This window comes from Lissotriton helveticus, chromosome 3_1, assembly GCF_964261635.1.
Source record: "Lissotriton helveticus chromosome 3_1, aLisHel1.1, whole genome shotgun sequence".
NCBI lineage: Eukaryota > Metazoa > Chordata > Amphibia > Caudata > Salamandridae > Lissotriton > Lissotriton helveticus.
In genome coordinates, this window is record NC_136061.1 from 64,718,700 (window position 1) to 64,740,798 (window position 22,099).

The 22,099-nt window shown below is 43.8% G+C and overlaps 1 protein-coding gene across 1 annotated transcript in view; it reads right to left on the reverse strand.

Annotated features, from left to right (window-relative positions):
- Positions 1-22,099, reverse strand: part of CTDSP1 (CTD small phosphatase 1) — a 179,528-nt gene that overhangs the window by 57,695 nt on the left and 99,734 nt on the right. The window contains exon 2 of the mRNA XM_078679241.1: positions 4,374-4,522. Coding sequence (XP_078535367.1) covers positions 4,374-4,522 — 149 coding nt within the window. The remainder of the gene's footprint in view (positions 1-4,373; positions 4,523-22,099) is intronic.

Here is a 22,099-nt window from a genome sequence, read left to right on the forward strand (position 1 = left end):
ACGTGACGGCATAAATAAAATAAAATAAATAAAACCACATACCTTGCGCTCGTTGCATAGCCAAGTGCAAGGTAAGTGGTTTTATTTTTTTTATTTTCCCTAGCCCGTTGTATGTCAACTTGCTCCTCCCCCGCTCTTACCTGTACCGGCCATGCCTGTGTCGGTGTCTGATGGGTGGGTGAAAGTGTATGCGACTGGTCTTGTATTCTGGTCATGTGTTGTGTAGCGCTTTGTATGTGCATGTGAGAAGTTTGAAATGGCTGTCCTTGTGAATGGGGAGCCAGTGAAGATTCCCGAGGTGCAGCGTGATGGGGGTGCAGCATGGGAGATCGAGTACGAGTCTTGCGGTGGTGTTCTGGATGGTCTAGTCTATGTGTAGGAGTCTATGGAGATTGTGGTGTAGATTGTGTTGCCATAGTATAGACGGTGGCCTAGTCTCTTTGACTAGAAATTAAAATAGGATTATTTTGCTTATATTTTTATCCTGTATCCCAGTCTACCATTGTATGAATATAAACTACTGACTTCGTTCTCTGCTCCTTCTCAGTTTGGTTTTGAGCATTCCCAATTTGGGTGTGAACTGTTGGATTTTTCCCATCCTCATTTTTCAAGATGGTCTATGGATGTTGCGCTATCATATCTGCTACCCGGCTGGAGGTTGCTGGAGTATCATGCCATTCCAAGAAGACCACGATGTGCACATACAGAATACTACGATTACAAAAATATATAGTTGATCGGCAAGTTTAGAACGATCCCTTGGATTGTTCATCCCTTCGCTTGTCAGGGCATCATCTGATCCCTCCATTTTGGAAGTAAAGCGACTCCTAGTTATATTAAACAGGAGCTCCCTCTTCCAACTCCCCATCTGTTTAGTGGATCATACCTTGGCTTTTGTGCACATTTTAAAAATGTCTGAAAAGTGAATCATTGATTGCAATTGCAGATATTTGTAACTCTTTGCCAAAATATTACCATCTCCTGCACTAATGTTTTTGCAGTTCAATCCTCCAGCACATTTACAGCTGGAAGTAGCTCAGATTTAAATATTTATTTTTAGAAGGTCTAGAGAAAAGCAACAGACCCATGGTCGGTAATAAAGTGATTTTGCAAAGCCGAGCTTGGGAGGCTCGAAGGCTGGTAATCCGGGATTTATTTCACAGATATCAGATTCCAGTATATCCATGCAAGACTTCTTTCCACAACATGACCTTTGTTAGAATAAAGCATTAATAAATCTATTGCTACATTAAGAGACCTTTGTGGAACTGGAGTCATTTAGACATTTTCAGTGAAGTCTCCTGATCTGATGTACTAGTTGGGTCTGGCTTTACAGTACAGCTGTCATTATATGAGCTATATCACAAAAAAGATGCCAGTGCTGCTCATCTGAATCCTAAGAATATTATTTCATTCTACACATACGAACAAAACACCATATGTTTTGTTGAAATATTGAAATGTCAAAAAACTAATTGAAAATATAAATTGAAATAAAATGTAAAATTAGAAAGATTGATTCTAATAATCAAACTCCTCTCACATGGTGTTTTGTTCGTATGTGTAGAATGAAATAATATTCTTAGGATTCAGATGAGCAGCACTGGCATCTTTTTTTGTGATAGAACTAAAGGCAGGGTTTGGCCTTGCTGCTTGGGAGCCCATACCCAGTGGTGATTAGCAGTCATTATATGAGCAACAGAAAAAGATTGGGGAGTCGATTCATCGAAAATGCCTGGGGTGGCTGAAGTGACATCACATATCTTTTGACCTTAATGAAAAAAAGTAAGTGAGACATGACCTTTGACCCCGATTCTTTCCAGGAAGACGTCATAAGAACTGGCATTGCTGAAGTTCCATAATAACTGCAAGATTAGTATAAAGCAACACAGACCAATATCTTTTACAGATGCTACAAATAATATGGAGCTATCTTGAGCTCAAACTTCTTAGGCATAATACTTATTTAAATTGTAGTGATTTAATAAAGTGATTAAGTCAGACCTCTTCTAGGGGGGTTTCTAGCCCCGTGAAAACGCTTTAAAGAATGTATTGAAATAGCAAATTTGTCAGATCCATCTTCATATAAATTTTCTAAAATGCCACAGGTGCTGAAAGTGTACTCATTATATATTCAAATCCATTCATTGTGTGCAAAGCCAATGAAACCAACAAGAGGAGCACAGCAGAGGTGGAACCACAGAGGCCAAGGCGTCAACACTTGGGAATTCAGCAGCAGCGCGGATCCTCCCGGGCAGGTCTTCTTCATGTATCACAGTGGACCACACCACCTTGCAAAGACTGCCGCACATCAGGCCTTGGATAGCTAACTTGACCATGGAATGATTCACATCTTTCCTATCAATTGTGCTCACCGGATAAAGATAAGCTAATTTCCATTATCCACCACGATTGCCATCAGCGAGGTTCCTAAATGTTTAACAATGATAAACTATAATGATTGGATACTTCTACCCTCCAAGAAGTGCGATTATCAGCATCTTCTCAAGAACATAGACTACTTCTAAGACATTTGGAACACAATTCTTACAAGACACCCCATGAAGTGGCCACGCGGTGCACTAGGACTTTGTTTGGAAGAAAGAGTAGCTGCAGTGATGAACCTGAACCATAATAAAATGTTTCTGCAGAGGAACACATCTACCTCTCAAGTCATTAGGGGAGGAGGAGATCAGAATGATTTAGCCACATTCTCCTTTGAGTGAAAGACTGCTGGCACTGAAAACATAGGAGAAAGCAAAACAGGACAGGGTCCCAAAGGAGTCAGTTACAATAATTCATCACTTAGTTACTAAGGCCATCAGTAAATGAAACATCATTCGTGGAAGTGAAGAGAAGGGACCTTCGTAGTCAAAGTCAATTATATATATCACAATTTTATTACACATTTATCTTTTATGTAGTTGCTTTGGCACATCAGGACAGACGAATGGTGACGAACGGTGTATTTGAAAAAAAATAAAGAAAAAGAAAATCAATACAGGTCGGGTATGGCACAGTGACCAGTAGGTACAAAAAACGAAAATATAATAAAAACGCATTAAAAAGCACCCATTCCTCTTACGAGTTATATATACTTTTGACAATTGGGGTTGGCATCCAATTATGCTCTTGTTCCTGCTGGCGATGTACCTCGACAAAAAGCATCTATTTTTCAAATATTTTGACCTGCAGTGTCATCCAGAAACCCTTCTACATTTTCAACGTAACAGGCACCAAGTGACCCTCTTAAGTGGCTCTGTACATCTGTCCTGAAGATGACCATGTCCAAAAAGTGGGCAATAATGGTTGAAATGTTGATATTCCTCACTCGGTGGATCACAAATATTCTGGATACACCTTTTAATTCATTAATGCCAATTATGACTTTTTTTTGGTATTTGTTATTATGTTTTCACTCATTGGTTACTCACTGGTCACCGCTTCGTATTCTACATTGCTTAATCTTTTGAATACAGTGTTCGAGTATTCGACTATCTTAAACCATCAAAACGAGAATCTAAGATTTATGTGCATTAATCTTATGATATACAATTTACTTTGACTAGACACATCTCTTCTCTTCCCGACTATTGAATGATGTATAATTTACTGGTCTCGTTAGTGATAAAATATTGTAAATTACTCTTTGGGAACCCCGTCCAATCTTCCCTGTAATTAACCCGGTAACCACCTGGAATACTGGGCCTTCGTTGTCGCTTGACTCAATCTGTAAACATATGTGCACATCAATGTAGAAGAACAATGGCAAACCCCTTCCTGGCGCGAGGCATATATAGAAGGAGGGGCATCAGTTCACAATCAATGACACCTGGGAGCTAATCTTGTGCACCCATGAAGGCTGGAACTCGTAAAAATCTATATTTGATTTAACGTAAAACATCACATCATTGGTTACTCAACCTTGTCCAAGGATTAGCTACTATGTTTAAAATCTAGGAACTTGAGTCATTTGGGCCTGAGAATATTTAACAATATCACCTGAACTTTGAGGGTTCCAGATTGTATCGAGAGGCGAGAATCTTCTGTGCATCATGGAGAAACATCTGATCGATCTCCATAACCTACTACTGGACTGCATCCCATTAAGAAGCCAGAGATCCTGCGATTTCGGGATTAGATGGCCCAAGTCTTGGTGTCTCAAATACTGAAACAAAATACCAACAAGGCCAAGGTCCCATGCCAAGCCAAGATACCAACAAACCTTCCAGAAGGGTCTGGTGACCACACCGTTCAGGCAAGCCTTTAGATAATATAGGCGTAAATGCACAAACACACACTTCAAGGATCGGGCTACGCTTGTCCAACAGGCTCAGAGCAACAACTCGTCTAATTTTGCCAAAGTGTCTTACCTTGGAGACTGTTCCATTTTCTTCCACCAGGAGCGGTGCATTATTGTTGACCGGAAGGGGCTCAGAATCGTCATTGCATAAACAGCAAAAGAGCGAATGAAATATACTGCGGTTTCGAGGCTTCTTGGAAGACGAAGGACTACGCGAACCTGCAATAGAAAGTGAGACACTGGGTAGTGAGAAATTAGTTTGAACGAACTTGGAATCAGGTGCTATATTACTGGTGCAATCCAACTCCAAATTATAAGGCCATAAAACACATTTAATAGAGTCCCAAAGATAAAATTGCATCAAAAGTACACATTGTGTGAAAAGTTCTTAAAAAGCAAACTTAAGATGGTAATAACTGCCAGCACAGCTTGTCAAGGAGGTGGACCTCATTGTTGGCCCACTTCTTATAAACAACTTCAAGGAAGAGGATAACTGTGAGCATCAACAATCGCAGCTTTGTCAATAGCCCAGTGCTTAGTAGAATACTAAAGATGTGGCAGTACGTGGTAGTACCCGAGGAACCTCAACACTTTAGCATATGATCTGGCCAAGGCATTGTCAGGAGAGTTTTAGTGCTGGGCAAGGTCATGGTTGCACATGGTTCAGGGCAATAGTTCACTTTACTGATCTAGTTTGAGGATAGTCACAAAATTACCCCTGTGGTAGAACATTTTCCATCCAAAACCACAGTACTTGAATAGTAGCGCATATCCAGCAAAACAACTACTTGTTCCTCGGGACCTCTTGTTAACAACAGTACCCACCACACTTACTGCCCACCAACTGTTGAGAGGAGTCAATGTAGGTGCTAAAGTTTAAAAATGTGCATATCCTCTTTCCTGTTTTTCTTTTATATATTCTGGAAAAGTGACTCTTAAGGGTACCACTTGTGTAGGGTTTGGATAGGGAGATCTCTGAAATGAATACTGAAAGTTTTCTATAACAAATAAAAACACGAGACCGGAAGGCAGGCAGCTAGATGCAGAAAAAACGAAGTATATAAACCCTGAATTGCTCAGCTACAGAAAGTTGTGTTCCTTTAAGATAACACCATGGTGTAAAAGGTGTAGTTTTGAAAAAAAAATAAAGGACCTTATTTCCCACAACACTATGGGAAACGATTACGAATCATCAAAATAAGCTAAGATTAAAAGTACCAGAGACTTAAATGACAGTAAACCAACCAAAAGATATCAAGAGAGTGGGGCAGCCAGTCTCCACAGGGAAGGACCAAGAAAGGACCATCTTCAAACCTGCTCCAGGGAGTGGATTGTGCTGTATATTTTTTTACACATGGAAAAGAGCATTGCTAAAAAACTTAATTCAACTTCATGCAGGCACAACAAAGCGTGGGTTCATTAACCCCTTCGATGCGGGGAGTTCTCATCTGCTGTGCGGGGGGGGGGGGGGGCGGGGCCGCGCGCGACGCCGCTGTGCTTGTGACGAGCTCGGCTCGTGATGAGGCACAGTGGAGCTGCACTCATGACGAGCAGAGCTCGTCACGACCACACCCGTTTTGGAACGTTCAGCACAGCGGGGAAATTATCCCCGTGTGTGAACGTTCCAACGGTCAGGACGAGCTCAGCTCGTCATGAGCACAGCTCAACCGTGCCTCATGACGAGCACAGCTCGTCATGAGCATGGAAAGTGTTAAACACCCATGCTGGTACAGCCTGGTACAGCCTACTCATTCCCTCCATAGCACAGAGGCCTACTTCTCATTTTTTTTTTATCACTAATTATCAACAGACAGACCCTGCCCTCCCTCACTCACTCACTCACTCTGCCCTTGATAGGAGCTAGGGTGTCAAGGTTTCAACACTCTGCCCTCTGGCAAATCTCGGTTCCATCTAACCAAGAACAGTGGAGCCCCAGGGTAGTGACATCTTGTGCAACCATATCCCGGAAGGAGAACCAGTGGTCTGTCACTGTCCTGCAACTCAGACCTAGTCCTCTGAGAAATCACAATGATGGGCCTACAACACACTCTGGGGTCCTCTCCAACTCAACCCCACCTGGTCCTCAGATATGCAGAACAGAGAAGGTGGGAAGTGCAAGTCAATAAGAAGCGTGCAACAACAAACTGTGCCTAAAGCCCTGGGATACCCGTTCATGTTCAGCCCAGAACTACAGAAGAGATAGCAAGAGATTGGCACTCTCACGCCTACCACCCACATACATCATGTGGCCTAAACAGCTGATATCTGCTTATGGCTTGCAGATAGCGATTACAACCCTGTAGGTCACATGGCATACGCAGTGCAGACACTCGAACAACTGTAAACTCCCTCTGCTCTAGGCGTAGCTGGGTTCCATATTCACACGGTTAATAGACTCACATTTTGTGCAGGGACAACAGGGCAAGATAGGAGTACCACCAACTGCACACAGGTAAAGCGTCTATGTCACAGCGGTAGGTGTGTTGCACGTGCTCAGGATACCTGCTACTCCAAGATCACTGCCCGGTGATCCTTTACATGCACAGCTGAATTAGATAGACTGTGGGACCCTTCACACCATTCCTATAATTAACATACTATCCACATTTCTATGGGCATGAACTTAGGAGGCCAGTCCCATAACGCTTGTCGTTCAATAAAGATTCAAGCTGTGCACCAAAACACACTGCACTCGGATACGTTTCAAAACGCAAGAGGGTGAAGCAGAAAGCCCATAGACGATTGAGAGTCTCAGAGCCAATCCCTGACCCGCAAATAACTTCTGGTCTCAACTCTTCTTCGTGGTGAAACCGTTTGGAGCTGCAGACAAGCAGAGCAGAACTCCAAGCTGTAAACTGAAGTCCAGAGTGCAACCCAACATTAGGTCATAAACACCATCATGCTAACATGACTCCAAGAGGGTTCCTCCAGTGGGTTCCTCCACCCTTGTGGCCACAGGCCTCTACCCCATCTTGATGAACTATTTCTACTTCTTAAAACGAGCAGCACTGGAACAGCTTGAAGCCACCACAACTTTGCGCAAGGCCTCAACCTGAGGCTTTGGACTTCTACTGGGCTAAAGAAAATTAATTTGAAGGTGCCAAGCAATGCCACCATAGCTCTATTGTAAAGAAGACTGGCATAGCTGCTAGAATCCCTGCAGTCTAGAGGTCCACCTTCAACAGACATGGTTCACCAAAAGAGGAACACAGCCCTCAAACCCGACCTCCAGATCCCTCACCCTGTTACATCTCAGGACAGCACTCCGAATGATCTGATGCTCCTCGATCTCAGTTGCACGATGGACCTCCGAGAAGCTGCAATGCTGGTCATGGCCAAACTCAGAGAAGGATGTTCTGGAAGGCATTGCTCTACTTCGAAACACTGCTGCACATCACTGGTGGTCCTGGCATTCTAAGGTGTGAACCTCATTCTTCCATGCAAACGGACAAAAAGGGCGCACGTTGAGGTGCTCCAGGGACCTCTACAGAATGCTGCATCCGCAGGGACTTAGTATTACCCCAGGATGCTTTTCAATTCTTTTCTTCAGCTTGATGGGAGGTGCATATTTGTGTGCTATGCATATTACACCCTGAAATTCCCGACAGGCTATGATTCGGAAAAGACAACTCCAACGTTGTGATCTAATAGTGAGAGTACTTCCTATGCACGGTGATACATCCCCTACAACCTTCCTATATTTCTGCACCCCAGAGCTCTGTGATTGGAAAGTTATTTCTGTAGTCCCCTCAGGTCAAAGGTGCTTTCAGCATCTATGTTGCCAAAGACCCAGTGGTAAGTCCCAGCATCTATCTCGGTCATGCCCTAACTTTACCAAATAGATGAGCTGGCCACCCAGCAGAAGATGCAAAGAAAACGTACTGCTTTCTCTACTCGTACGACCTCCACGCTGTGTTTCACAAACTGGGTTAAGACGACGCTGCATCCTTGAGTCCCCCAGGAAATTGAGTTTGCAGCATCGCATTCACCCCCCAAAGCATCAACAGCAAAAGCATCCCAATATTGGGCCAGGAGTCCCCGGATTTTCTCTTGGCCAGAAGTTCGAACAGCCAATTAAGCTTGTAGCGCATCTCAGATATTCAGGCCCTTCCTGAACTATGGCCATGTTATCCACAAGACCGCCTTTCCCTGTTCTTCGCCCTATTTTTAAGGTCGGTTCCTAAGGATCAAAAATAATAGCGAGGAGGCAAAAATGACACACGGTCTACACAAGGACCTTGGAAAATCCTGAACTCCAGCATTCAGGCTTCTGTTCTTAGCATACCACATGCTACTTTGCGTCTATTACATCACATGACCACAACGTGACCCGTTACTTCCCTCCGCTTATGCAGCATCATGCTTGTTCCCACCAACAGAAGCAATCAGTGAGTGTACTTTTAAAAGTTTTGGAGTGGTTGTATGATGTTGCGATATGCTGACACCATCTGAACATGAAGCCGTGAGACATGTCCAGATCATTGAACGTGGGTTTGCAACATCAGCACTAACTTGACTGACTTGGACCACAGTGGTCCTCCATTTGACCACATTAGGCCCAATTAGGTTTGAATCTGGGGCTTGTCAGTCAGATAGTCTGATTAACAAATGCTTGTTGGCATGGGTAGTCTCCTGGCAAAACACCTACACTACGATAAGAACCAAAACGAGGCTACATCGTCAGTTAACCTAAGTATCAATAAATTACCACTTGGATCTCACCTACAGTCCACACATCTAATTTCTAATGTTATTCTAGTTCTGAAATTAGTTGCCGAATGGAAGAGACTACAATTCTCCATTTTGAGTTTATATAAATATATCAGAGTCTTAGTAATACTTCCAATTATAACAAATATTAGAAAAATTCCGTGGAATCATTAACCAACTAAAACAGTTGGCTCTTTTAAAGCTCCCCGATTTTGTGTAGCATATATCTTCGCAATTTACTGATTTTACAATTTTCCAATGCAATGTTTGTCAAATTGGAGGAATTTGATTGTAGCTCTTTCTGAATACTTATCTAATGACAAATCTTGTAATGAATTTCAAAAGAATTGCCATAAATAAGCAAGATTTGACTGGTCAATCACTTATGCAAAACGGTAGAACAGGAGGGAATGGCGCATGCATCTTAAAGTCACTAATCTCTTTAACCGGAGATGCAATTTAAAATAAAAAAATTGAGTATTGATATTAAGTATGTGACATAAAAAACAGGCGTGCATATATTTGGTCACAACTAATTGAACGCATAAAAAACAAACATGAGGCACTCTTGGCTTTTAATTGGATCCGGGATTACCTTACCTCTTGCTCTAATATTTATGCTTGTAATATTACTTTCGATGTCTGGGAGCCTTTTACATCAAAAGTGTACTCCAATCACCAGGCTAGTAATTTCACTCATGCATCCCGAGTTAATAATCATACGATGATATCCAAGAATGGCGCGTTATTAATAAAATGAAGGCGCTACTTTAGGGGTCCAGGTCTGAAAAACATTCTAATTGCTGTGCCTAAAGCCAAATCCCACTCTACTGGGTAGCATTTGAAGTTTTTTTTTTTTTAAACAAAAATGTACAATTCTGGGGTTATCTCTGCTTCCTGGAAAGAATCCATTTTGCAACCGCTCTATCAGCAGGGCTTGTGTTCAGATCCCAAAAACTATTAATCACATTTATTGACATTGGCAATCAACCTAAATGGGCCCATGAAAGGGGTTTGTTGAAGTTCACCCGGACTGGGTTACATGCTAGATACTCCACCACTGGTCAAATTATGGCACTAAGCTTTCTGGTCAATCGCAACCGTCAATCAACAGGGAGCAAACTTTTTTTCTGTTCTGTTGACTACTCGGTCTTTTGAGAAGGTATTCTAAAATCACCTATTGCTCAAATTGCAATTCTAGTTGATAACACAATTACACTTTTTGATGGAATGCCATACGAATATATGCGTGCAAATAAAATTGAAGGGAGTATTCCTCCGATGATTACTACATCTAATGGTCGGAAACAGCGCTGTATTTTGGCGCCGCCTTTATTCTCAATTTAAAAAGCAGACCTCTGAGAATTCTTGGGCTACGTTGATGGATCAGCCCAGTACATAATCTAGTTTCTTCTGATAATTTGGCAATTTTAATCAATGATTCAGATTGGGCTTCAATGCCAATTGCGCATAAATTAAATAGTTTTGTAACAAATGCTGTGAAAGTCAAGTTCATAGCCTTTTTTTTTTTACAAGTTATCCTTATCTAGGTTAAGTAGTGACAGTAAATTAAATTGGAATTCAAGAAGAGAAGCGGGGAAATCATTTAGCTATTAAGATGATTTGAAATAAATATGGTGGTGAAGCTAATGGTCTTTCTCATAATTGTGTTCCAGTCTTAATTTAAGGGGCCACAGCTCTATCCACACATAATAAATTAAACCATAATTTGATATTCATGTAATTGGTTTGCTTGCTGCTAAAATTAAGATCCTCAACTTCTTAGTTTAGATTGTGGTCCAAGCTGGCTTGATTCCAATTTATGAGCACTTCCAGACAGTGCTTGGATGGAGTAGCACAAAAGGAATCAGTAATAGGATTTTGAGTATATTGATAAAAACGAGTACACTGAAGAACTCAAAAAATTAGAAAAATAAAATAAATTGGATTCCAATTCCTGTCACAAACACTACCACTTAATTATTTTTGTGACTGTGCTAGTGCCAATCAAGAAACTAAAAAACATTTCCTGTAAAGTTATAATTTTAATCAATTCATGCTTCTGTTTTGTTGGTCAGGAATACCAATAACACAACGGTCAGTAAATTTCAATTGTCATCCTTAGAGGCTATGACACATCTGTAGTTCACAATAGAACTATAAAAACTGGCTTATCATTGAAAATCAACATTTTCCTAGGATTCGAAATTATCTGGATATCATTAAGAATCTTATTTGAGAAAATGACAGATTCTATTTTGATTTCAATTTATTCTTTATGTTATCAGTTTGAAGGATCCTGGTAGGGTTACGGTCAAAATGTAAATGTTGTCGCTAATGCAATGTTAAAGGAGAATTAAATTACACAATCTGCATAAGCCCAACTCCACTTCTTTTAATAAGAAAATCATTTGCCGAACATTAATTGAAACTGGAAGAAACACTTCCAGAAGCAATAGATCTGATTTTTAACTCCGAAATAATAGACATACAAGCGGTTTTGTGTTTTTTTTTGCCAAGTGAAAATTTGTTTTTATCAACCGTTGAAAAGGATCAGATTTAATATTTGTTTTTTATGTATACATTTATCTTCATACATGTAATGTTGATTTGTTTTTTTTTCATTTTGAATGATTATCGTTACCTATACAATAAAGATAATATTACCACAACATCGCCTCTTCTACATCATTGTCCAGAACACCAATAAAAAAACAACAACAAGCAACCCATTTTACATAAACGTTTTTAAACTCACCCTCACCCTCTTCCTCGCTCTCTGTATCATCTGCCACTATCCGAACTGTCTTGGAGGTTACTGCGTGACAGGTTCATTATGTCCTCGTTTATTTCCTATAGTCAATTGGTAATGGCACTACTATGGGGTCTAAACGCTAAGATGCTCAACTTGAGGAAAACACTCCAGAAAAGTGAAGGAGTAGGAATTATAAAACAGGAAAAAACTATGGGAAGGGGTAATCCAAAAGTTATGGTGAAGTAACCGTGAACAGAAGACGCACAGGGGGGAAAAGCAACACAGGGAAAAGGGGAGGGGGTGCTAACACAGATGGGGCAATGGACAACATCTTTGGTCAATGAGCAAAGGTGGCAGACATGAGGCAGACAATGCTTTGTGTTTAGACATGCTCATTGTGAAAGGGCAGAAAACCCTCACGCACAGTAAACTTAGCCAATGGCTGTAGTGGGCTGACCCACTGTGTATACTGTAGTGGGTGGAAGAAAATGTGGCTGACCCAATAATAGGACAATGGGTGAAGAGGGTTGGCTGAAAGCCTCTATTAGTAAGTATATTATATCTATAATATTAGTAAAATCTAAAGGGACTGGCTCATGGCACAACTAAAAAGTGATGTCGCATAGAAGGGGAAGAGGAGTGGAAGGTGTGAAGACATTAGGAAATTAAAGGAAGGAAATGGAAAAAGAATATGGTGAAAGCAGACAAAGAGGGTCCAGTGATCAGAAAGTTAGTATGACTAGGGTGTGTGACAGACAAAGAACTAACAGAAGTCAGAAGAGAAAAGAAGCATGATGGCGGCAGTGAACGCTACTGTAAGCTAGAACGGGGTAGAGGAAATTAAGGGATAAGGACTTTAACATATTCTTCAACAAATCAAGTAAAGTCTAATGACTTACCTTTTATACACCTAAGAAAAGATGCTAGGAGATGAAGAGGATTTGTGCACGTTCCAGTGTTATCATGGACATGTGCACACTCGCCACCACAGGACAGCAGAAGGTGAACCACGAAATCACTCATTCGCTCATCACTTGACAACTATTTCAGCCAAACTAAACTGGCTGGAAGGTGAGGCCTTCAAACACAACAGATGCATTTCACATTGGTCCAAGAGGAATTGTGGTTGTCACCATGGAGTCTCCACCACTGACTGCGGTCTTTTGTCATCAGAGCATTGTGAACCGTCCGCGTGTCAGCCAATCAGAATTCACATCATCACAATAGAAAATGGTGCTCTAAGAGGAGGTGTGACAATAAGTGGTAGCATTTTTGATCCTCTCAGATCTTAACTGCAAGAGGGAGAGGTGCGGAGGAGATGGCACGGGGTGACAAAGATCGTTCCACGGATGACGATAGAAACATACATTCATAAACAATAGAAGCAAGAGGATTGGACCAAGGTGCAGCCACCATCATCAGAACAAAGCTACGCTCCCATCAGTGGAAGCCAGTGGGTGCAAGACAAAGGTGTACAACCTAAAAAGGTGAACTGCTGGCCCCCAAGGCCAGTCAGAGAATCCTAAAGGATGAGTCTTATTAGAAGGGCAAAGCCCAAGTATTATGGGCTGTAAAAAAAACTTGTAAAAAAAAAAAGAACACAAAAAGAAAGAGAACCTCACAATTGTATAAACTCTGAGCTAGGAAGTAATTTATAAACAAGTAAACTGTAGGGGTTACTAGGGAACTCAGACCCAACACACCTCCCTCCTTCATAACCACAAAGCCAGGACACCTGGGGAACTCGGACCAATCATACCTCCGCCCTTCACAGCCACAGACAGGACATCTAGGGAACTCAGACCCAACTCATCGTTTTTGTAGTAAAGAGCGGTACAAAGCAAGAACCAGAAATATATTGACTCGCAGACTTTAATAATAGGTCACCAATCAGTGGGTTTAAAAACTATAGCTACTTGTCGCAAAAAATAGGTCAATGTTGTGTTAATTTCAGTACAGTTAAAAGTATTTAGATAAATACAGCCATTTAACAGGCGTACAACTAAGAGTTAGGATTATAAAGAAACCAGGTAGCGGGCTGATAGCTGGAAAGCATAGCGAAAGGAGTACATAGGAGGTACCTTACAGAGGAGAGTATGAGGTTTGGGAAGATAGTGAGATGTAGATGACAAGCAGGAGTGGTCAAGAGTTGCTTCCTCATAGCAGTGGACATAGGGTAGCAAATATTTAATCTGAGCGGGAGTCACATTGAAAAGGTGAGTGCCAAGTGCGCAGGACTATATGCGGGAGTTGATGATGCAACTGGAGACGCGCTCCTCATGGGTACCAACATTTATATTGGGTTTAAAGCTATTAAATATGTCATCCCAACTACTGGATACAGGGCACCTTTTCAGACTCTTGATTCCCTCCCTACTCTGTACCTTACTTCCATTCTTGCCCCATTGTACACCACACAGACACAAACGGGGGTAGGCCGGCTTCCATTTTGATGTTGTGGGACGCTGAGCAATCAGAAGGAATAGGTTGAGAAAACGAGCAGCTAGTTTTTTTTTTGTGCACTTAAATAAGCCCAACGCACAAACTCCCCAGCTTTTCATGTTATGTTAACAAGTTTTGTAAAGCGCAGCCTCTACCCGAAGGGGTCCTGGTGCTGATAGCTGTAGCAGAGTAAATAGGGGAACAAGGGAGAACAGTGATCTGTTGAAAAGCCAGGTCTTGAGAAGTTTTCTGAATGCTTTTAAAGAAGGTGTGGCTCTAATGTGGAGAGGCAGCACATTCCAGAGTATGGTGGCTCCGGTAAGGAAGCCGCTGCCGCCCCATTTGTTTTTCTTTTAAATATAAATGGGGTCACTTTGTAGGTTCCCATGGATCTGAGGTTCCAGTTGGGGGTATACCAAGAGATGGCTTTTTTTTTAGGAATTTGGGACCCATACCATGTAGGGCCTTAAAAGTGTGAAACAGAGGGCTTTAAATTTGATTCGATTCCTGATGGTGAGCCATCAGCAGAAGATCCTGACAGGTGTTTAGGGAGATCGAGCAGTACTCTGGCGGTGCCGTTTTGGAGAACCCGCAGTTTATTAATGTATTGTTTCTGTAGCTTGATATATAGACCATCACAATAAGCAATTTAGGATAAAATGAGGGAAGACAACGGTTTTTCTAGAATTGAGGAAGAACTTTTTTGAGGATTCTTATAGGTATTGTAGGAGGCAGATAAGATGGTATTGATCGGTTTACCGAGATTTAGTTTATCATCAAAGATCATCCCAAACTTAACTTTGAGAGCTGGCACTGGAAGTGGACCCTTCTCTGAAGACAACTGGCGATTTGCGAAAGTTCAGTAGCGACAACAGACCAGATCCTATTCGAGAAGAAGGAACATGCTTATGCTGGTCGGCTGTAGGGAGTTTGCAGCAAGGAAACTAGAAAATTGTTTCTTTTGTCCAGGGTGAGGTGAACTCAATGGAGAATGTTAAACTATTCAAGTTTGAAACTGGCATTGTGGGAGACAAAGCGTGGGTAGCTAGTGCCCCTTATCGTAGAGACTCTTTCAAGTTCCGCTTCCCATTTTTTAGATAAATCCTCCAAGGAGACTAGAGTGTGCTCATCCATTGCTCTGATAAGCCAGCTAACGAGTCGATGGCTGCAACCCATAGTGTGTAGGGATTGTATAAGGTTATGTGGTTCCTCAGTTGTGACTTCCCAATCAATGCACAAGCAGTGGTCACAATTTAATAGGTCAAGACACCTGTGGAGAATGAACTGCTGCATGATTGCTTCGAAGACTAGGAGCTGATCATCTTGATTTAAGTCTGCCCGCGTTGCGAGAGACGCAGATTTTGTGAGCCTTAAGTCTGCAGGGGACATGATGTTCCATTGGCCCAGTAAGGGGGTGCACAGCAGGCGATCTGCTCGTAAGCCACAGGATTATGTGAAAACAACTGTGTGCAAGCCGCAGTAGAAGGATTAACTTTATGCACTCACCCCAGTCATAGGGCACTCTGTGTACTCATCGACACATCACATGCCAATCTCCATAGTGACACACGGCACACTAAACTCGTCCTAGTCATAAGGTCTTCAGGCACCACGCTGCATTCATTCAGGTCACAACTTTAGGTTAGGTAGACACACTGGAGGGTGAACAAGGAAGACCCCGGTTTACTCCAGGATGGTCTAACCAGCATTCCCACAAGATTTAATAGGAGAGAGACTGCACTATGAAGCTGATACTACCAGACGAAATCTGGGATGCTGCTTACAACATAGTAATCCTGAGAGGTCAGGTATGAAATTGTGAAGGGGTCCTGGGTATGCGGTAAAGGGCAGAGGAGTAAGTGTGATCTTGGATGAATGCCACTAGTGAGGTTGGCAGTTCGGGCTGGACTGTTCCCATGAGGCACAGGGTCAGACTGATTTGCATATGGCCATGTCTGAACTGGGGTGGCGTGGTGAGCAAAATAACGATGGATTAAACCCAGATCTGTGACTGGGGGTGAATGTTTTGCCATTGTGCAACATTCCGTCCATCATCTTGTGTGTTTTACTAGTGAGGTTAGTGCAGGGAATGCAAAAGAAGCATAAATGGATATGCTACATGGAAATTAGAAAGCCTATGATAGTACAATAAACCCTCAAACGCCACGTCAACAAAAGTGGGAAGTTTATGAAGTAAGACATCCTTGGCTACTTGCGAGTTCCTGCAGAGGAAGCAAGTAAACCCAAACAACAAGGTTAAAGCTTGAACTTAGTCCACCATCCCATTCTGAGAGCACGACACAGACTGTTCGCAGGTGAGGCATCATCGGGTCTTACTAAAGAGAATAGTGAATGAGGAGTACTGGAGTAGGTAATGTTTCGACTTCAGCAGGCTACTAACCAAACATGGACGGGAACGATGAAAGGTGACCATACTGAACGCAGGACCGAAAACTGGGTCAAAAAGATCAGCATCTGGTCCTAGTAGAAAATTCTATTGGCGCACTTTGAACTGCCGGTAGCATCTTCAGGGTAGGGGCATTGAAGTAAGCATCTTGCGGGTCTAACGTTACCATCTTGTATCCTGGATCCAGCGCAGAGATAACATGCGCTAAAGTTAGCATCTTGAATTGTCCTTCCGCAGGCAGAAAGATCTAGAACTGACTCAATGGCTCCTTTCTCTAAAAAAACATTGGACTTCATGCAGTAAAATGAAATCAAGTTCCTCCAAAAGCAGCTCTGATATAGGTGGAATAGGAGGTGGGATGAAAAGGAATATCAGAGCAAAGAACCTTTAGCTCTCTGCAGGATCCACTTGTCGGGAGTTATTGCTTACCACCCATGGAGAAAACGAGTGATCCTGCCTCCCAAAGGGTGGCCGTGTGCTGCTGAGGGCAAGCTAAAACAGCTTTGAGGCTGTGACTGCAGAGCTGGGGATTGGGTAGTTCATTGCCAGTGTTAGCCTGGACGTTGTCTGCTTGACCCCTCCATGGCCCTAAAAGGACTGGGGCGTCTGCTGTTGGGGTGCAGAGGCCTGATGTGGTCTAAGCAAAGCACCTTGTGATGGCATGAAAGGGGCAAAATGGCTGGGGATATGGCCTGACAAGAGTTGAAAAGCCGAGAAAGCATTAAATGACTGTTGTGTTGGAAGTGCTGAAGGGTGGCGTCCGCCTTCTCATTAAAGAGACGAGACCCGTCAAACGGCACATTTATGAGAGAGGTCTGTAAAGCACCCAAAAATCCATAGAATCTCATCCAGGGGTGGCACCGGAGCACCATGCTAGTGCCCACCGATCTGCCTTAGCAGTCAATGCTGGTGACCTCTGAGATGATCACATATTTGAGCCCATCGTAGCCATCCTGAATTGGCCCGGAGCTCTTCTCGGACTGCGGGAAGATTTCAGCCACGGAATCCCAAAAGACCTACAAGTAATGTTCCATCAAATAACTAGCTTTGGCAGATTTCAGGGCAAGGCAGACAGAGGAGAATATAGTTTTGCCAAATGCTTCCATTCTCTGGCTCACTGTAAAGTGGGGTTGTAGGGAAGGAATAGGGGTCGACTCTACAGGCGGAAGCAAGTACCACCAGACTCGCTGGAGTAGGATGCTGGTCCCGGTCAACTGCAGCTGGCCGGCGGTAAAGTGTCATCTGTCTGTTAATGGGGGGGGAGTATGGGCCATAATCATGGCTTGACCAAGGACCCATAAGGGTATCCGTAAGTGCATCATTAAAAGGCAACAGAGGCTCTGTCGAAGACTGTCTGGGCTGCAGAACTCTGTGAAGATGTCAGTCTTGTCTTCTGAGTGACATCTGCAAATCCATGACCTCAGCTGTTCTTGTGATTACCATAGCCAAACATGCGGATTCTTTTGTAGAGTGGCCGGAAGGGAAGAGGAGCCTCATGTCAGGGGAAGCAACTAACCCACTGGCCTCCTGTGGGTCCTTATGGAAATGGTCATCATAGTATTCGGAGGAAGAATCCTTCCCATCAGCACCATCATCTCCAAACAGGTTGACTCTGATCAGAGTCCAACCTAAGGAGTTGCTGAAGCACCGGTAGCCGTCTCCTCTCCAAAGGTATGGTCTTATCTGAGTCAGAACAGATAAGGGCCGGGTGTGTGAGAACCGAACTTGCACAAGACAATGTTAGAAGATAGAGATGGATAGGTTTGGAATCGAAGAGAATGATGGGCTTGATGTCCTTCTCTGGCAACGGCAACAGCAGGACCGGCATGGATCGTGGTAGCAGATGTTAAATCCGTGCCGGAGTCAGCGCTGAACCTGAAGAGGATTCAAGACACACGGTCAGCGCCAAGGTTGCGCCACCAACGTTAACCGTGTTGGAAGCCTCTGTGTATTCTCAGGCCCGATGGAACCAGTAAGGTGCTGAAGATGTGAAGCGTGGCATCTTTAAAACACCACAATTTATTTTAGCATTGCCAATCGATCTGGAAACTAAGGCTGCATCAGTATCGGTTGTGGAATAGGATCCTCAGAGGGGGCCGGGAGAGAGACAGCGGGCCACCTGGACGTCCTTGGGACTTTGAGTAACCCAGTGAGGGTGTCTGTTGGTGCTGCTGCCTCTGGTAGGAGGTAGATGTCTTGGGGGAGGTGGCTTTAGAGTCCTTATTCTACAGCTGGACCTTTGAAAGGACCTCCGCAGAAGGCATTCAGAGGGCTCACATCGCCTTTGTGGTGTCCGTGTCCTTTTTGATTTTTCCTAGTATCTCATCGACCTGCAGTCCGAAGAGGTGTTCCTCATTGAAGGCCAGGTTGAGGAGATGCTGTTGTACTTCTGGTTTGAAACCAGAGACACAGCCAGGTGTGTCGGCAAATCAGGACATTAGAGTTAAGACCCCGCACTGCAGTGTCAGCGGAGTCTAGGAGACATTGGAGTGTGGTGTTTCCTCATGGGAGTCTATTTGAGAAATCAGAGGTGGAGGTGGATGTGGATGAGGTGGGGGAGGAGGAGAAGGAGAAAGTGCCGGGTGACAAGGTGGTACTTGGCTGGTGCCACCATCACAATGTTTCCTCAACTTAGGTGGAGCAGGGGGTTCCTCCTCAAAGGTTAGTTTCCACAGAAAGTCTTGCTACTTTGGAGGTGGTCTTGTTCTACTTTTTCCTGTCGGGGTGGGGGGAATAGTAAGGTGTTGCTGCTTGGCGTAGAGCTCTTCCTGGAGTCGAAGTAGGATAGGCTGCTCCGGGTCCTCTGACCCAGCTGATAATGGGGCTTTGGGCACCGAATGTTTCGACACCGACTGAGGTTTTTGCACGCGGTGCTTCAATGATTTTTGGAGCTGAATGTGTCTCGGAAGGCGAAGCAAGATTCAGAGAGGGTTGTCTGAGACGATGGCTGGGGCAGCTGTTTTGACACCAGTGGTTGGCTCCAACTCTGCTCGAAAGCCCTTGTTCAGCGCTGGCCCTGGCCTTCAGGTGGTGGCAATGCCGGACGTCTGGGGGCAGACTTCAGAGCTCGGTGCTTGACCCACTCAAGGGCAGTGCGTGGTCTGTTGGTGTGGAGGTGGAGGGGTGTCACACTCGCAGTCAACCTCTTCTGCTGAGCGAAAGGTAGTTAATCTGCCTTGGATTTGGAGTGCGAGCTCGGTTCCGGGCTGAAGCAGAGGGCAGATTAGCCTGAAGACTCTGACTCCACTATGAAGTTTTGGTCCTCAAAGAGATCAGGGGTGTCTTCTTTCTGATGGTGCACCATGGGGCTTCATGCTAGATGCTGATCTGGATGGTACCGGAGTGCCTTTTTAGATCAAAGGTGAGGTAGGCATCAGAGGATGCCTTGTGGTCTGGTGAGACACCAGTTACAGACCCAATGATGATCTGACCGGGGATATTTGAATGGCACTGTGGACGGTCCTGGCAGGGGGTTCTTTCCATTATGCAGTCTGCATTCTCAGTGGATTAAGTCAAGGAGAAGGTCCTGGAAGGGGCCGGCGCCCCGAGGTGGGCGACAGAATGGAACGATGGTTGACAAGGTCGAGAGATGTGATGAAGCTGTAGAAGATTGTTGCATGCAGATTGGGGTGGAAGAACTGAGAAGTATCGGTGGCAAACAGCAAAAGGCATCAACCAGAAGCTAACAGAATGCAGATCCAAACCAGAAGGCAGAAAGAAATCAACAACAGAACAGAACCAATGCACATGAGCCTGACCAGCAATGGGTAGAGGCACCATGCCTTGTAACTCAAAGACTTCTGTGAACGAAAAGCTGCACACGTCCGAACCCAAAACTAGATGGCAGGAGTATACACAGCATACTCCTGTAGCTGCAGCTACACGCGCCATGAACACAATGTTCATATCAATGTATATTTGGAGTCTACCTAAAAAGTTTGAGTGGTCTCTCTAGGAGAAGACCGTCAGTCAAACTTATGTTCAAGTTTAAGCCAATAGGCTCAATGTATTAATGTTATATGTGGTAAAAAGGACAGTTTGCCTTTCATGATCAAGTTGGAACACCTTAGCAAAGCCTGTAGGTCTAACCTTTTAGATTGTGAAAAGCCTTATGCTTTCCAAGAGGCCATATAGAACCATTGGCGGTGTCTATGATTGGAGCCTGCAGGGGCATACACGGTCACAGGATACCTCAGATCATAGGAGTTGAGTACATTTACAAGGTCTATTGCCAACTGTGAAGTTTCTTTAGGGTACATGTTTGCGCCAAAGTTACTCTGAGAGGCCCTCAAAGGAGGAGCCTCAATTTGAATCTTCACTCAAACCTTGTAGTTGTCATTTTCATCACAGTATTAAGTAAGGTGCAAAAGGCACTCTTGAACACTCATTTATGTGGTGCTTTTTGTGTGTGATGCTCAGTCCTGAGTTTCTAGCTCATAGCGCCTATACCTGGAGGATCAGACTTTACACTGTTAACTCTTTGACAAATGCACCATGAAGGGGGAGCTTACAATGAGAACTCACTGCCACATGCAGAGGACAGGGCTTTACACTGGGAATTCAGGGAGAAGACTCAGATCTCTAGTTGTGCTGCAGAGGTCTTGATTTCATTCTGTACACACATTTGTATTTTGTAAACTTGGTGCAAGGACCTATGATAAAGACCCGGGGCTGACGGTCCGAGTGGGTGCAGCGGAGAGGGGCTATATTACTTGAACAAAAAACGTTTTAACCAGCAGTCTTTATAGTTTTAACGTGATCATTGTTTTACTCACCAGTTTTATTCTTTCTTACTGTAATGATTTTAATTAATTGAACAGTTAATAAATTCATTCACATTTGTATTTTTAGGCTAAGTATACCATAAAGAAAAAATGTTGGTGTTATTATCAACACAGATCTTGCCTTCAGCCCACATGTCAACACACCCGCTGCTGCGGGTTTCTCCCTTTTGAAGATTTCTCCTTGCCTTACACTTGGAGAGAAGCGCTGGGGTGACTTCATCCTGTTTGGGTTACAGGAATGCAGTCTTTCCTCGCTTACCCAAATATCTTAACTTTTGGCTCCGGATTGTGCAAAATGCAGCTGCCACATCTGTTACTTCATGCGCGCTTCTGCTGGATACCACAGGGTCCCAGCGAATAAACAGATCTGAAAGCACTTTAAGTGATGCACAGGAGACTTGTTGGCACTTGTCCGGAGTGTCTTAGCTCTCGGCTTCAGCCCGGTAATGCCGTCTCACGTGCTTTGTTCATCTTCTCATGCACTCTTGGAGGAGTCCATCGCACGGTACCAAGCCAGCACTCTTTATCGCTTCTCGAGCTTATCCCTAGTAGGAAGCCGTAAAAGGATCCCCAGTGGATGCATGGTGAGCGATGTGCCTGCAAGAGTGCAGACTCGAGCACCTTACAGGGCCGGCTTCAGCGCTGGTGGCGTCCGGTGCGACAATCATTTTGGCGCCCGCCCACCCATTGACCGCCTC